General features: G+C 31.8%; 3 protein-coding genes across 4 annotated transcripts; 2 read left to right on the forward strand and 1 right to left on the reverse strand.

Annotated features, from left to right (window-relative positions):
* The first annotated feature begins 954 nt into the window (after positions 1-954).
* LOC113402568 (arginine/serine-rich protein PNISR) lies at positions 955-11,701 on the forward strand. 2 transcript variants are annotated; one of them, XM_026642858.2, is made up of 12 exons: positions 955-1,459; positions 1,740-1,851; positions 3,889-4,050; positions 4,440-4,555; positions 4,713-4,879; positions 5,205-5,294; positions 6,344-6,449; positions 6,692-6,757; positions 7,876-7,949; positions 9,936-10,080; positions 10,497-11,316; positions 11,593-11,701. In XM_026642858.2, the coding sequence occupies exons 1-11, from the start codon at positions 1,162-1,164 to the stop codon at positions 11,291-11,293; spliced, it is 2,133 nt and encodes a 710-aa protein (XP_026498643.2). In that variant the 5' UTR covers positions 955-1,161; the 3' UTR covers positions 11,294-11,316; positions 11,593-11,701. The 2 variants fall into 2 exon arrangements, with proteins under 2 accessions (XP_026498643.2, XP_026498642.2); XM_026642857.2 differs by having other exon boundaries at positions 10,497-11,701.
* A 218-nt stretch (positions 11,702-11,919) lies between these two features.
* LOC113402571 (dehydrodolichyl diphosphate synthase complex subunit Nus1) lies at positions 11,920-13,338 on the reverse strand. The gene is made up of 2 exons (XM_026642861.2): positions 12,869-13,338; positions 11,920-12,680 (listed from the first exon to the last, which is right to left on the reverse strand). The coding sequence occupies exons 1-2, from the start codon at positions 13,167-13,169 to the stop codon at positions 12,217-12,219; spliced, it is 765 nt and encodes a 254-aa protein (XP_026498646.1). The 5' UTR covers positions 13,170-13,338; the 3' UTR covers positions 11,920-12,216.
* Positions 13,339-14,751: 1,413 nt separating this feature from the next.
* LOC113402573 (ubiquitin-like FUBI-ribosomal protein eS30 fusion protein) lies at positions 14,752-16,432 on the forward strand. Its single transcript, XM_026642862.2, has 5 exons — positions 14,752-14,812; positions 15,009-15,093; positions 15,679-15,844; positions 16,073-16,166; positions 16,322-16,432. Exons 2-5 carry the CDS (start codon positions 15,019-15,021, stop codon positions 16,377-16,379), a joined length of 393 nt encoding a protein of 130 aa, XP_026498647.1. The 5' UTR covers positions 14,752-14,812; positions 15,009-15,018; the 3' UTR covers positions 16,380-16,432.
* Positions 16,433-18,097: the final 1,665 nt, after the last annotated feature.

Raw genomic sequence — 18,097 nt, forward strand, 5'->3', positions numbered from 1 at the left:
GTAAATATGTTTGAAAAGTGCTATTCTATTAGTTGTCGAGCGACGTCTTGTAAAACCGAATTGCTCACTATAAAAAATAGTATTTGTACCGAAATAGACAAAAAGTTGAAGCCAGTGTAACTACAGGCACACCATCTTAATTTCCAAGGTGAGAGGGGCAAGGGACGATGTAAAGAATGGGTTAATAAATTAACGGCACCAATGTATAAGAGGCAGCTGTGACCACTTAACATTCTTGTTGGCCCATTCTCCCGTCCGCCAATCCAATTGTAAAAAGTATGATGCAGAAAATCCTCACAATCCATATGCGGATAAATTGAGGAGAAAAGGTTCAAAGCACAATATCTCGTCCCAAACTCAATTATTAATCGACAGAGGAGTTGCATGTATCAAATAAGAAGGCTCACTTCGTGATGTACTTAATATTCTGATGGAAATAAAATAAAACTTTTGATAGGAAACTTAGAAAAAATGAGCAAATAACCACGGATTAAGTGGATCACTTAGCACATTTATTTTTAGTGCTGCTAATTGATTTTAATTTTTAACGAAGAAGAAATACTAGAATTTAACCAACATGACAATTTTAAGTTTTCCGGTAACGATTAGTGAGGAAAAATAGATTACTACTAGTACTATTAAATAATGTTTGTTTTAGCTCAACGCGCCATCTATTGACGAGTAGTTAAAGTAGCTGCTAAAATAACTATTATACAGCCATCTATATATATTAGTAGAAAACTGTCGATTTAAAAATAAAAATATTCGGGATTTTTGATAAACGCATATTTACTTTTTATTAGTAAGTACCTCTCTAGATGTAATTAATATTATGTATTTTTGTCTGCGATTTACCTAAAAACTTACTGAAGAATCGTAATTTGTTTATATTTTTCTATCTACGTATGATTATTATCTGTATCGTTTCGATGAAGTAACTATATTGTTTTTACTATTTAATCTATGCTTTATAAAATAAAAAGCTCTGTGAGTTACAGTAGAGTGTGGTTAAAATTTCCATATTTTAATTATGTACACATTTTTTTCTGTATTTATCTTGTAAAACATATTTAAGTAAATGTTAAATCTAATAAAATCGTCAATTAGTTGTAAGCATAAAGATAATCAAGTTCTATTAACTAGTTACACATTGTAGTCAAAATGTTCTCTGGAAAAGATGCCGCAAATTCAGCATATCCCACTCAGTGGGCTTTGAATCCAACTGCTTATCAAAATATAGATTCAAGCCAAGTAGACTGGGCAGCTTTAGCTCAACAATGGATTGCTATGAAGGAGGCTGCAGCCATTGTAGGAGCACCACAACCAAAGGCCGACGCAGAAGAGGGTGAAGCACCTATGGAAGTCGAAAATCCAGACACCAATTGTGAAGCACCTGTGACACCAGGCTCTGATTGGAATGCTTCCTCTAATTCATGGGGAAGTTCTTGGAATCAATGGGGTAAGTCACTAAGAGGCTTTCATAACCTTTAAATTGATTGGTTGTCTCACCAACACAATAAGTTAATTTTAATAGGAATAGTATAATATAATAAGAACTTGAAACAATTATTTTACAATTAGTTAAAACTTGTCTTAAAATCTTTGGTATAATATTGGTATCTTTGTAAAATAGCAATAAGCGTGTCAAATCCAAATATGTAAAAAAAAATGTCCACTTTTTAACTTGAACAGTACAAATAAAAATATATGTACACAATATATTAATTATATTATCATAGGTTGGGGTTGGTCAGGTTCGGGGCCAGTTGACCCTAAGATGACATCTGATCCATCAATGGCTATTCCACCAATGATTGATGGATACTCTGACACAACAAGTTCTACACCTGGGTAAGAAACTGTTTTAATATGCTTTAATAATTTATAACAAGGTGACTGTCATGAAGCAGAAACTGCATGTATTTCATAGAAGCATTTACTTTTTCCATTCTCTACTGATTTCCTATTTAAATCATGTGCTCGTAAAAGAAAACCTAATTATTTATATGCACAATTATTTAAAAAATAAGTACAATTTTATAATGTAAATAATTATTTCTTTCACAAAAGTAACACTTGCAGGGGCACCAGTCATGCTACTATACTACAATGCAAAGTTTTATTGTACTGCTTCATCATGAAGCTTTTATTTCAAACAATATCCTTTTGTTGTGGCATATTTGAATACATTTTATTATTATTATTTTAAAACTGTGATGCATGTGGTTTGAATCACTTGACTTAAAAAAAAAATATTGGAGGATCTCAAATCGAAGAACATTGAAAATGGCTGCCCATACAATATACACAATATGTGTATTTTCTTTTTATATTTTCTGTGTACCCTAGCACTTTAGCTTCTTGTACATGCTACAATCACTACGAAACTTACTTAATTGTGGAATATTGAGTAATAATACGAAACTTGGAAGAAACTCAATAACTTCCTCATATTACAGATTAATCATATTAAAAACAATTGTTAGATTTTTTTTAAATCTGCCTTCCACTAACTAATAAATGGCAAAGATATATTAGATTATTAAGATAGACCATAGTTATTGCTGGTATCTTATTTTTTAGCATAAAACTGACATTACAAATCATTTATTATTTTAAGATGAAGTTAAGTGAATCAAACCATTGGATTTTTCTGTTCTGTTGCAAAAACATACATCAATTAGTATATCAATGATTCATAATTGAAGCCAAATATTAGTAAGAATATTGGACTGAGCCATAATTAAATTGAATATTGACTCTCTGCCAACAAATCTAAATCTTCTGGTATCTATATAAGAATCATGTAAATCAAAACATTAATTTAAGAAGGTTCTTATTATGAACTTTTATAATTTAGTTATAAGTTAAATCTAACATCACTTTAGAGTTGGACTGGCATGTTTGTTCATCCTGTACTAATACATTTTACACACCTCTTTTTCTTGACGTCATTGCTTTTTCTCTATTTAAATTCTTTGTAAAACCAAAATAACAATGTACGAATACAACAAGTTCAAGTCAAAGTAACAGTAATTTTTAATATTATGTTTAAACCAATAATCTATTTATTTTATAAAATTTAACCTTGACTATGTTTCATTATATATACAGATGTACTATAAATGTACTGTGTAAATAAAAACATAGAAAAGTATTTCCTATATGTAAAAGGAAACAAGATGTATATCTGAAGCAGATAAATCATTCATGACTTGAGACTTGAGTTTGAAGGCATGATTTTTAGATATGTTGTAGTTAGTAGGACTTTGTGCAAGTCTGTTTGGGAGGTACCAACCGCTCATCAGATATTCTACTGCCAAACACCAGTACTCGGTATTATTGTGTTTCGGTTCGAACGGTGAGTGAACCAGTGTAACTACAGGCACAAGGGACATAACACCTTAGTACCCAAGGTTGTTGACGCATTGGCAGTGTAAGGAATGCTTAATATTTCTTACAGCACCATTGTCTATGGGTGGTGGTGACCACTTATCAAGTATAAAGTCATCGTCACGGTAGAATGCGAAAGCGATCTCGTGGGGCTCACCGAAGTGACTGAGAGGGTAAAAATGGTAAAATTAGGAACACTTAGGAGGTGGAGCAGTGATTCGAGAAACCTAATATAACCTAATTATCACTTTTATAATTTGTTTAAGGGGTCCACAGCCATGCGCCTCCTTAATATTACTTAGGATGCTATATACTACTGAATATGAACGAATGAAATTGCATAATGATAAAAAAAATTTGGAGTACTTTCGAGGTGCAGCTGTGATTCGATAAATTTACCAAATTAAATACCCAATATTTTAAAAACACTCCTATGAGGTAACTTAAACTATAATTCACATTAGTAACTTTTTTCTATCTTACAATATTTTTCAGATATACTACGGGTACAGTAACCACTCCTACCTTTCAACATGGATACTGGACAGCACCGCAATCAGAAAACTCATCCAATAATAGAAGTGAGAGTAGAAGTCGAGATAGAAGATCCAAAAGCAAAAATAGAGATAATAAAACTCCTAGAAATAGATCGCATAGGTAAAAACATTTGTTTATTATTATAATTTAAATAACTGGTATACCTTGTGCCAGCATAAAAATATAATTATAAACAATTAAACAATGTACAAATAAAAAAAAGCAATTAATTAAATGTTTAAATAAGTTTATATCTCAAAATTGATTTCATTTTTATTTTACACAACAATGTATATTACACATCTGAGAATATTTTCTCTTACAGTTCACATAGTCCAAGAAATTTTTGTAAACAAAAATACATCATTGGTAATTGTATTAACTACACTAACAAAAAAACATGTTAAGGCTTCTACCTACCACTTGCTCCAATCGAAAAATCACATATAAGCCTTTGTTGAGAAACTCTACTTTTGATGCTATAATTTTTATACTATTATATTTTTCAGGGATAAACCTCCTTTAATAACACCAGTCATTGAACCGATAATTATGCCGACACCTGCTGTTGCATCCACCATTGATGCTGCTAAAAGGCGGCAGCTCCCTGCATGGATAAGAGAAGGTACACATTATTTATACAGATTCATAATATCTTTATTCTAACCACTGATACTTTAAAATGATTAAACTTCTTGGTTATTCTAAAAGACTTTTTTTTTTTAAATGATTTAATTTATATAAGTGATTAAATTCGTTAATAACTATTTGATTGAATTAAGGTTTAGAGAAAATGGAACGCGAAAAGCAGAAGGCAATAGAGCGTGAACAAGAAAAGAAGGCTCAAGAAGAAGCAGAAATTGAGAAGAAGAGGTTGGAAGAAGAAGAATTAGAAAGAATAAAATCAGAGGCCGGAGGTCAACCTGTTCTACCAGCTAAGAGCAAATTCGTAAGATCTACAATTTATAAAAAAATGACTCACACATGTATATGAATAAAATGTCCACAAATACTTCACAATTAGCTCAGATGATACTGTACTGGATTAACGGAAAAGCTTTTCATAACAAATATAACATTTACACATACCAATTATGCTGTCTCAAAAAAGTTTATATTTCAAAAGCAATAACAAAATATATATATATAAATATATATCTTTAAAAATCGGAAAACACGATAATGTTATAATAATTTAAAATTATATAATAGTTAATTTAAGTTAATATTTGAATATACATCAACATCGATTAATCGTTCTGTTGTCTTCATAGGATTCGGAGTCGGAGGGGTCGCCATCGGAGAGCGAGCGCGCCGCGTCGCCGCTGGGCCGCAAGACGCGCGACGAGCTGCTGCAGGAGCTGGTGAGTCATCTGTTCTACTCGCTTGTACCGCCTCGCCTTAGGAGTCGGAGTCGGAGTCGGAGGGGAGCGCCCCGCGGCGCGTTGGGCCGCAAGATGCGCGACGAGCTACTGCAGGAGCTGGTGAGCCATCTGCTCTACTCGCTTGTACCGCCTCGCCTCAGGAGTCGGAGTCGGAGTCGGAGGGGAACGCCCCGCGGCACGCTGGGCCGCAAGATGCGCGACGAGCTACTGCAGGAGCTGGTGAGCCATCTGCTCTACTCGCTTGTACCGCCTCGCCTTAGGAGTCGGAGTCGGAGTCGGAGGGGAGCGCCCCGCGGCGCGTTGGGCCGCAAGATGCGCGACGAGCTACTGCAGGAGCTGGTGAGCCATCTGCTCTACTCGCTTGTACCGCCTCGCCTCAGGAGTCGGAGTCGGAGTCGGAGGGGAACGCCCCGCGGCACGCTGGGCCGCAAGATGCGCGACGAGCTACTGCAGGAGCTGGTGAGCCATCTGCTCTACTCGCTTGTACCGCCTCGCCTTAGGAGTCGGAGTCGGAGGGGAGCGCGCTGCGGCTGCCGCTGGGTAAAACACAAATATACGCAATGTAACATTTTTCAAATAAGACACTAATCATTTTGTTCCTCAAGGTCTTTATGGGTTTTATAAATATTATTACAATAGAAGTAGTTAACAAAACACTATCATATTGGATTTGTTCACTCAGTAAGGCGCGCGCCTTCATGTTAAATTATCTGCAAAACACTTACACTTCACATCCGGGAACACATCTATAATATGTATTAATTCCAATCATTTATTTATAGTAAACACACTTCTAATCGTTCGTATTTAAAAAAATCTTAAGACATGTCACCTTGAGAAAGTTGCAACAATATATTGAATATGTTTACAAAAAGAATCGTAATTATTTATAAATTATTACCATTCTGACTGAATGAATATTCGAAACCATATAAAATATGTATTCATTACTCTAATTGCTGGGTCAAGTCAATATAAAAATAATATAAATTAAACCTTTTTAGTAAAATGATATGCATCGTCAACAGATGTTAGCCGTACGTCGATCGCTAACAGAAATTCTGCTGGAAGTGACCGACCAGGAGATACATACGGTGAGCCAGGAAGAACTGGCGCGGTATACCGCCGCTCAAGGTATTTCCACTCATATAGGCTTATACCAAACGCCCCGAGCGCCAAGACTTTGCTATACAAGAAACGTTCGCCTGACTCTGTCCGCGATGTAGTATAGTGTGCCCATTGTCATAAGTGTCGCGAACCGGACCGTGATGTGGATCGTGTATTATAATAGCTAATGAAGTTTAATTTCAGATGTCGCCCGTTGATCGAATACATGTAGTGTGTTATTAATGTTGGTTTTATTTATATGGTAAAAGCTTCGCGCCTCAACGCTATGAAGGCAAGCAAGTCCAAGGCGCTGGCGTCCATCGCCAGCGGGCTCGGTGAGTGTCCCTTTCGCTCTCGCTCCCTCTCGCTGTCCCTCTCGCTCTTGCGGGTGTTCTATGTCACGCGCACGCACACATACACACCCAGCTTAAATTTAGTACTTGAATACAAAGCCCATATATAGAAATAGAAAGTTGTTCATATAGAGTTATCACAATGTATAACTACTTACAGTACATCAGACTACACAACAAAATGATAACAATAAATAAAAGTGATAAACAAATCATGTGTATGTACCAAAATTAATGATAAGAACATTGATACAACATTTGCTCTCACAATAAACTAGATAAGAAAATAAATATGATATAGTTATTACTTTAGTTCTCACAATTTTTAGACACAATTTTATTTACTTGGATACATATTAGTCCACTAAAACAGCAATTCCGTATATAACACTGACATAGAACATATTGCAATAAGACAGCAATAAGAGTGGATCTAAAGACCGATTTTATAATGATTTTTACGTGTTATTGCAAAAATGTATATGGTGGTATTACTATGTGTATAATAATCAGTGTTACCATTTAAAAAACACCACATACATTTAATATGATTTTTTTCAGCATTTCGTCATCTTTATTATTTAGTATTCACTATTGGTTATTAACTACATTAATGGGAAACGATAGGTAAGATTTAATTTATAATAAAATTAGTAAAAAAATAGGTTTAAATTAAAAGATTAATTGTCTAAAATTATTATTGTAAATAGTTATTAATTTTAATGACTTAATCGATCACTTGAATAATTGTATAAATAATACATGCAGGACGAATCCTTGAACTTAGATTACGTTATGGTATTGTTATACGCCAAGCATTTTTATGTCAACCAAAACCATAATTATGTTAAACTTGTTTAATATTAATAGATGTTTTACTCTAATACCGATTCCTAAATTGTCGCCATAGATTATAAGAAATATAAGTAGATCTCTCATCAATATTGTACTATATTAATTTACGCAACAGTTACTATTGACTATAAGAATTGAGAAAAAATGTCTTCATTTAAAATATAAATAAATTTAGCGGTTTAAATAAAGACTAAAATCGTATCCACGGTGTGTGTGCCCGTGTGTTATCGGTGTGGGTGTCGCAGGGCTCGGCGCGTACGAGAGCAGCGACGACAGCGCCGACGAAGAGCACCACGACACCTCCGACATGCAGCTGCAGGTACGTCACGGACACATTCCCGCTTCAACGATGTCGCTTGTCTATTCAAATTTGGGGAGGAGAGCGATTTAGTATAAAAACTGCATGAGATTTTAATTGTTTTTTTGTTGGATCGGTTTTCTTCTAATGTGATATTCTAGTGATTTCTAAATTGATATGCCATTGACCAAACGAAACCGAAAAAGTTTACTTAACGGTTTTCAAAGAAATATTTTTATTTTTTTGTTTGATTCAGTTTAAAAAAAAAAGGGTTGCCATAAGAGTAAATAAAAAAGAGGTGCTTGCTAGATTAAAAAAAAACACGTTGATATAACATATTTTGGTTCAGGTAATTCCCGTTTCGCTGTAACTAAATGTATTTGCCTAATTAGAAACATTTTAGTTTTCATTTAGCAATATATTATTCGGTTACTAGATATTATTGTACCAATCAATTCAACAAAAACCTAAACAGCCTTGTCTTGCTTTGGGTAACAGCATCTTAAAAATTGCGCAATACCACCCACAACTAAAGGTGAAGGAATATTCATTGTGTGAAATGGCGCTGCACTCATATTCCGTTAACTAAAGTAAGAATCATCACAATTGGTTCAATATGCACAGAACAAATGACAGATATGTATGAAATAAAAATGCAATTTTTACAGAAGTTAATTAAGAAAATAAAATGAAATTAATGTAATACTTTTGTCTAATATTATTGTTTAAAGATATCATTCCATTACTAGTTTTTCTTGTACTGAGTATAACTTGTATATTAAGTCTAAGTATACAAATTATTTGTACCTAAACACAATTTTGAAGACTAAATCAGAATAATTAACTGAGAAAGGTTTCCATGCCATTGAACTTTAATACTTTAAACAGCTACCGTAACACTAAGGCAAGAAGGTGCTAGAAGCAATATACCAATCTATCATTTCTATAGGTACTTCTGAGTAGCATAAATTTTTTTGTCAATGAAAAGCCGCACCGGGGACTTTATCCACTTAATTTGCAATTAGTCATAATCATCTTGCAATGATTTTTAGTTTACTCATTTCTGTTTATGTATGTAGTAAGTTTTAGCTGGGTCAATATTCAGTAACATTTATTAAATTAATGAAATATGATTACGAGCAAACGTAATTCTAACAAAAATAACGACGACGAAATTATGTATAGCCAATTCCAATCGAAGAAGGAGTAAAAATAAACTTACTTCAAATCTTAGTTTACATATTTCATGCGATTCTTGATTATTAACTTTATTTTTACCATCAAAGTCTCGGCGATCCAGGAGGCCTATTAAATTTTTTTTTTGGAGGGAGTTGGCAGATCGTTGTATCTCTACTTGCGCCCGGGCGCTTGTAAGATGGAGCTGATATCCAAAAAACAGTTTTTTTGTGTAGTGTAAAAATAATTTCAATATCTGTAACGTTATTTGGATAGAGACAAGTAATAATATGAAAATAACAAAACAATTCTAATTAATTAGAATCAATATAAATTACAATTTGCAATGCTGCAAAGCTTCGAATCTTAAAATGCTTTTTCGAATCTTCGTAAAAAATACTTTGACATTGTTACCATTAAGGTAACTCTTGCTTAAGAATTGTTATTTGTTACAATAGATACAATCAATGCTTTTTACTTTTAAATAAGTATTATTATCAAATATGGGGAAGCCATCTAATCGCGCTGATCCAATAAGACAAAATAAATGTTAACAGGAAACGGAGTCAATAGTTCTCATCTTACCTTAATTTAAAGAAAAAAATTACTATTTTCACTTTTCTTTAAATTAAAATACGGTATATTAAAATCATTGACATCGTTCGTTAACTAACTACACTAAAATCATATATGGTATTCGATTAAACCAACTTATATTTATTGCTTATATGTGCTGATGTCATACTAATTGGAGCGACACAAAATTATTATTTTAATATTCAACTAACTAAACGTAGTAAACAATAACTAAACGCAATAAAATCATACTAGGAAATCATAAGGCGCAAACGTCAGGACTTTGAGCGAACATCGCGGGAAATAGAAGCCGAGGTGCGTCGTGCCGAATTAAAGGAGACCGGAGGCGAAGGAACCACCACGCCGTCCAATACTACACCGGAGAGACCAAGACGATCACGTGAGTTTAAAAACATTTGGGAAGCAAATATGATATTTATAGACTATAAAAGTGTGGGTCAATCACCCGTATCAAATGTGAAATATATTTTGCTAATAATATTTAAAGTTGCGCTTATATCGACTACTTATAACGTGTCCAAAGTTTGAGTCGAATAACGGACCGGTATTTAAATTTTTATTATAGCTTTTTTGTAAAACTGAGTTTTTTCGCCTATACATTTTAGAGATAAAAATTTACACTTTCAATTTTACTATTCAAATACTCATATTAATTAATTTCTTAAAGATATTTAAATAATTATCTACATTATAATTTATTTTTAAAATTAATTATAATTACAGTTTTAATTGAGGTTATTATTATAAAATTCTATCTTCATACCTTATAAATTTAAAAAAAAATGTTTTGTTTAGGATCATCTGCGACACCACCGCCCATAGACAGTGAAACGCCCGAGAAAAAAATTGAACGTCGGCCTTCTAAAGATAAGAGAATAAATAATAAAACCTCTGATAAAGTCGATACTAGAAAATTAGATACAATCCAAGAAGAAAAACCAAAGAAGTCTAATAAATATGAAAATACGCCAAGCCCACAAAAATCGAATAAAGCAAGTAAAGATGGGACAAACTCTAGTTCTAGTGATTCTGATGACGATTCAGCTAGTTCTAATAAGTCATCATCGGAAAGTGAACCCGAAGCTAGAATTGAGAATAACCGGACCAAAAAACGTAAACGTAGAAGTACCAGTTCTAGTGAATCCCATAAGAAATCTAAAAAACATAAAAAAGATAAATCAACCAAATCGAGTGAGAAGTGCTACCCAAAATCCAAGCATCACAGCGAACAAGAAAAAACCGAAAGAACAAAATCAAAGAAGAGAGACGATCACTACGATAAACATAAGTCTAGGAGTAGGGACTACGAGAAGTCGCACAAAGACAAGTATAGGGATGATTCGGACGAAGACAGGCCAAAAAAACGCTCCAAGCGTTCTCGGTCCACTAGTTACGAATCGCGCTCCGATCGACGAAAAAGTAGAGATCGCTCCGAAGACAGATCTCGTAGGCGGGATAAGAGGTCATACGATAGGGATAGTTCGAAGAGGGATAGGTCTTACGATAGGTCCGGTCGAGACTACGACAAGTACGATAGGTATGCACGCTCTAGGGACGACCGCCATGACAGCTACTCCCGCCATCGCCGGTGAACAGCAGGTTACAAAAGACACAGGTGGTATTTTTTACTTACATTTCAAAAAGTTGTGTGTATCTTTCGTCAAAACATCCATTATTATTATCGTACAATATTGAAATATTCTTATCATCATAGTAAATACTTCCTAATCTTCGGTTTTCAGTGAAAATATTATTATTAAGATTTGATTAGGTTTTTTTATTACTGTGTATTATCCTGCAATCTTCTAGAGTATACTTTAAAATAAAATAGTTAATCTGTCCATATATTTGAAATAAGGCTGTGATAAATTATTTTTAACTTTCCTTGCAGGTTCTGGTGGCCCATAAGAGTATGCTTCCGGTGTAAATAGATTTTTGTGTATTATATTTTATTTGCATTAGAATGTAATAATACAAATAAATTTTACTATTTGAAAGTATTTTTTGTATATTTTTTATTATCTTTACTTTTCACACTAACAAAAAATTATAGAATATAAGAAAAAACATTGTAACATTGCTCATTATAATGAGATTTTTTAAATATATCACTAAAGTTCCAGTTAATAAGATAAGATTCCTAAGAATAGGCTTACACTATATAAAATTGTGCAAAAGCATTGCAAATTTAATAATAAAGGATAATGAAATGCAAAGATTAAGCATATAACTTATGTATTCATTTTTAAAAATATATCTACAAGTATTCTTAGATTATTGAATAAATAGATTATTAACATGAGTGGTTGAACTGCAAACAAGTTTAAATAAAATATAAATAAAAGAAAAAAACATTAAATGAATAGACATAAATTACTGAAATGACCAATACATAGGTACCAATATTAAAAATCGGAAAGTTCATTTTCTTTATAAAATTTTACATCTCAGGAATCTAACAGTTGATCACAATTTAATTTACATTCTCTATAACTTAACCTAACATCTAGAATAATTATTTACCAAACCTTTGATCACATTTATTATATTTATAAAGAGCACCTAGATAACAGTTTATATTAATATTATGATGCACATCTACCTGAATAAATTCAGTTAGTCTAATTTGCCAAGGCAATAGACCAAAAGTACAACACAATGGTCCAGTAAATATGACCAAATCTGGATCTGGGATAGCAGGATTTAATTTCATAAAAGCTTCACCAAACTCTTGTGCAGTAAACTCTTTGGACATTCTATCACATTGCAGGTCCCCTTTGGCTATAAGTTTAATGCACTGGGCTATTCTAGGTTTTCCATCACTGTATGAAATTATATTTACGAAAACTGTATTTGCCTGTATACCATTGGTATAACCATTTAAATCTGGTTTATTTGACCATTTGATACAGCCTGGAATGCCTTTTTTGTTTCTCTCTATTTCATAAAATAACTCTTCTTCCATTTTCTTCAAGGAACCTGTATAAAGAAAATTTATATTACAATAGAAATTTAAATCAACTATGTTTAAAGAGTAAGATTATTATTGATTAAATAACATGTAAATAAATATATGCAACCACATTCATCATAGTTGCATCATCTGTAACTCTGTAACTATAATAAGAGACCTGAGATAAAATATTTTATTGTAAATTATTACTCACCTGTTACATCATAGAAGCTTACATAGGGTACTCCAACAACTAGGTTCCAAATGACCAGCTGAGCTAACTCACTGATGGTGTGAACATTGCTATCTGCCAACACTACTAAATGTTTTAATTTGTTTTTCATTTTTGGCACATTTTCCAATAACATCAGAACGTCCCTTTTTGTCACCTGCTCCTTGGATAAATTGCAATTTTTACTACATAATCGGCGAGATACATTCTGAACAGCAACAAGTATCTTCACTACCAAATGTACGAGAATGTACAATAACTGTCGGAGTAGCTTCGATAACATGATCGATGATTTGCAATATCACACCTGCTTTCGTGTTTTAACATATTATTTTACTAGTAAGTATACGTATCATTTTTTGACAGATTTCAATTTTCATTCACAAAACGTGATCCCGATCATTTCTGATTTCATCGGCCCGCAACTATCAACCGCTTTTATTTAGGACCAATCACGAGCTTATATGTGTAAAGACAGTAATACCAACATTCCTATAAAATACGTTCAGGAAAAAAACAAAAAAGATTTTAAATATAAAATTGAATAAGTTACTTTTAAATATAGTGTACTGCTACGAAATGCTTCTGAAACAGTATAAGTTTTCACTCAATTAGAGTAGATATACGAATGAACTAAGAAAACTAATATTTTTTAACAAGGAATCGATCTAAGAAAATAATAAAGAATTTTAATAAATAAAGTGTCAAAGATGAAGACTTAAATGCAACTAAATAAAAAATAATACGAAACTAAAAGTTTTAGTTTATCATCATTAGTTTATTTATTTTCATATAAAATGTGGCTTACAAAATAGTATAAATTAAGCAATTGACACTGCAGGCCACCCTTACAAAGCACAACTTCAGGCTATTTTGGAGACCAAAAATATATGCATTTATAAAAAAAAATTGAATTTTCCAAGATCAAAACGTAACTATTGACACATTTTACATCGTTATTACGAAAATAATAATCTTAGGGAATATAATTTTGATAAGAATAGATATTAAAATAATTTGGAATGATATCATCAAAAAAGGAAGAATAAATATCAGTAAATTTGATCATAACGATAGGAATTAAAATATTTATTACTATTCAATACTTTTAATAACTGTTCAACACATGTTCAACAATTTGTTATTCAATTAGTTTTGACTTTCATTATTTCATTTACATTTTGTAGTTCTTTTTTTGGTTTTTCTTTTAGTTCTTCATTGAAAATGGATTTTTAAAACACGATATCTTTCATATGACTTTATTGATATATATGTATTTTCGGCATTTGCTTCAGTTTTTAAAATTGAAAAAATAATCTACTACGAAAATCAACCAGCCGATATTTTACCAATATTTTGATAGCAGGAAGTTAATAAAAAGTAAAATAAAGCCTATATCCACCGATGCATTCAGACCTTCTTAAATTTGTTTTAAGAATTTCAATAACAAAGTTTGATGAAAATATGCCATATATTTATGCAAGATAAAAGTTTAATACTTCCTCAAATAGGTAAATGGTATTCGACGGGCCAACCTGGCAATTATTTAGCCTAAAACAACGGATGTTTGTCTATTTTGTCAAAAATGTTTATTATTATAACAAGACATAATAAGTAATTTAATAAATAAATAATGTATATAAAACATTTGACACAGACTTTACTAAAAATTGAATATGTAAAAAAATCATTTAAAATATATAAAAAAATCTGGGAACAAAACTAATTATTAATCATAAATAACTACTAGTTTATCCTTTTTAATCGGACTCAGGATTATACATCAATAATTAACAAACCAAAGAAAATCAAATAATTCAATTCTGTATATTCTGTAATTTGTCAGTACAACTATTCGCTCTCACGGTGATATCCGTTTCCTATCGGCCATGATTGTTTCTTTCAATTGTCAGACTTAGCTGATAGGTTAGTACATTTGTGTTTTTTTATAAAATAATCGGTAAAATGTGTGATTTTGTTATTTAAATACTTATTTGATTAAGCATTAATTTATAATACATCATATTTGTAAATGCAAATCCTATTAATAAGTTTAAACTAGGTCCCTTTTATAATATCAGTGTGGCCACGCCGTTACAAGATGTTCATGGTGTTTTTTCAGATACCTCAAAATGCAATTGCACATCAGAGGACAGTCTACGCACATTCTCGATGTCAATGGAGAAGAATCCATTGGCCAGATTAAGGTAAATTTAAAGTGCTGCGATTTTTAAGGCGCTCGAATTTTTTTTTGTTCCTTTCATATAACCTATACGATATTAAGAATATGATAGTAGTACCGTGTATAATTGGAATAGATATAAAATAATTCTGTATCTACTTTATAAAAATTATTCAGCGTTAATCATTCTACTTACTTAAATTTAAATAATCTACTGTCGTATTGAACTGAACATCAGAAATTTAATTGATTCCAAATCCATTATATTTCTCATTCTGTATAATATGTAGCAAGCTGTATTATAATAGTATGTAATGAATATTAGCTCTTATAAGATTCAGTATTACTTTACAAGTGTCCCTATTATATAGTTACATAGAGTTGTAAATAGGAAAGTTTATATATATTTACACCATTACACTATATGACTAATGTAATAATTTCATATCAGATATAGTGATAATGGATATGCTATATAGTATTTTTATACTGTGATAGATCATTGTTTCTAGTATTACAGTAAGTGCAAATATATAATTAGGAGGGTATGATTGTTTTGGATTATTTTATTAAAGTAATATTTTTTTTCACTTTGTACTCTTATTTTTAGGAGCGCATTCGTGCCCTTTCTGACATTGGCAATGATGAATTAACACTGTCAGTATGTGGAGCACCTCTTGAAGATGGACTCCTTGTATCTGAGCTAGCTTCAACAGAATTGGACCTTACTGTACCGCTACTTGGTGGTAAAGTGCACGGTTCCCTCGCTCGTGCTGGTAAGTTATGTAGTATAAATGTACTTGAAATTCTAGTATAAAATTTGTTTTAAAACAACTAAATTAAGCTTCATATATAGATTTGTTCCTAATGTTCTGCATATGTTTTATTCTATGGCTTTTATGTGGTTTTTCTTGACTCCGATTGATTAATTATAAATTTTTAATAGAGAAAAACACACATTAATAAAGTTTTTAGGATATAAAAGAAATACATTTTGTTTTTAGGTAAGGTAAAGGGACAAACACCAAAAGTTGAAAAGCAGCAAAAGAAGAAGAAGAAGACTGGCCGTGCCAAACGTAGGATCCAGTACAACAGAAGGTTAGTTTCATAATTTAAAATACTAAAGTTATTATTTTTTTTTAATATTGAAAAAATCTATCTCTTTTGGAAATAATCACCCTCATATTAACTAAGTAATAATTTATTATTTTAATTTTTATTACTTAATATACTTAATGAATTTTTATTTCTAGATTCGTCAATGTTGTCCAGACCTTCGGCCGTCGCCGTGGACCCAACTCCAACTCATAGATATATGTATTGTAAATAACATGCTGCAAATATAACATCTGGTTTGCCCAAAATTTGTTTTTTCATTATTAGATCTAAAAAGTCTTCTAGACAAGGTTGAGAAAATGTACAATACATTCAAATAAATACATTTAAATAAAAATTGAAATTTAACAACTTTTCAATTAAAAAGCATTACATAACTAATGTTTTATAAAAAAAAAATTCACTTGACAGGTAAATTGCCATTTTGAAATTGAAATACCTTTTATGGGTTGAGGTATCAAAATGTAGTTATTAAGTAGACATAGTGAATATAGTTAATTCATTTAGATTTTATTCAAAAATTCATTGGATAAATGTTGTCAAATTGATTTGGTTTAAACTTTGTTTAACTATATTTTGTAAAACGAAGACATAAAAGTTAATGAGAATACAAAGCCACACCAAAACATAGAAACTCTTAATATTTATGGTGAAGTATTATTTTAATTGATATTCCGAAAAAATCATTTTGATATACTTAATTGTTAATGTCATTTAAACAGTCAATTTAAATTACGCTATAACATAATTTTCAAATATGCAATTCAGTTTATAAAAGCGCAGGTCTTGTCTGTCTGATTTCGCAACGAAACAGAAAAAAAACCCATGCACAATATGGAGGTGAAAATAATATTTTTGTATCTATGTATTTTCTACTTTATACGATAGTAACGAAATGTTTTCTACCATGCGGCTCAACCTCACTGAGCCCGCTCGCAAAAACGTAAGTTTACCAATCACACACAATTAATTCCAACTACTTTAGGAATAAAGCAAACTAAAAAACTGACAATAAATTAACGCAATTTAAATGGACGACTTCTTGAATAATCTATGATATTCAATAATAACGAATCGCACTCCTTAGCCTTAATACTGAGACGTAAATTACTTTAATAAACGGTGCTTACGATTTCTTGAGTAATTTTATTATCCGTGAAATCTTAGTCGACTTTTCGTATGTTACGCAATATTTAAAAACAAAGATTAATTACCATTAAGGACACTGGTGGTATAATTACTAGAGATGAAACGCATATCCGGTAACTATCCGGTATCCGGCCGAATAAAAATAATCTGGATAAATGAAACATATTTTTGAGTAATTCTTTAGTTAGTCTTAGTATCACTTAACTTAAATATATAGTTTTAGTTGTAAAATTTTAATCACACAATAGTAAATTAGTGTAATACAAAGAAAATGAATGAATTAGTACTCATACTGCACTAAGGGCAAATTATGGTGAATAAATATTAATTTCTCTGCTTTGAGAGGTAGCAGGTGGCGGCGTTTCTCTTCATAAATAAGGCCAGCTTCAGAAAAAAGTCTTTCGCTATACACCTTCCTGCAAGATGCAGAAAGGTAGATTTTGGAAAGGAACTTTGTTAAATTTGGATATTGTTTGGCATTAGCTGCCCACAAAAAATAAGGGTTCCATTGGCGATCGGCTACGTTTCGCCGGATATCCGGCGGCCGGATACTCGGCTATCCGGCCACATGGTCGGCCGAATATCCGGTATCCGGTATCCGGCCAAACTGCTATCCCTTTCATCTCTAATAATTATAAATGGCAACTAAATTACGAATTCATAAATAAATACAATAAATTAAAAACACCAAGGTTTTTTTATTTAAGGTTCGTAAACTAACAAATGCGTAGTACCTGGTTTTGAACTAGTAATAATAAAAAAAA

Source organism: Vanessa tameamea, chromosome 11 (genome assembly GCF_037043105.1).
Source record: "Vanessa tameamea isolate UH-Manoa-2023 chromosome 11, ilVanTame1 primary haplotype, whole genome shotgun sequence".
Lineage (NCBI taxonomy): Eukaryota > Metazoa > Arthropoda > Insecta > Lepidoptera > Nymphalidae > Vanessa > Vanessa tameamea.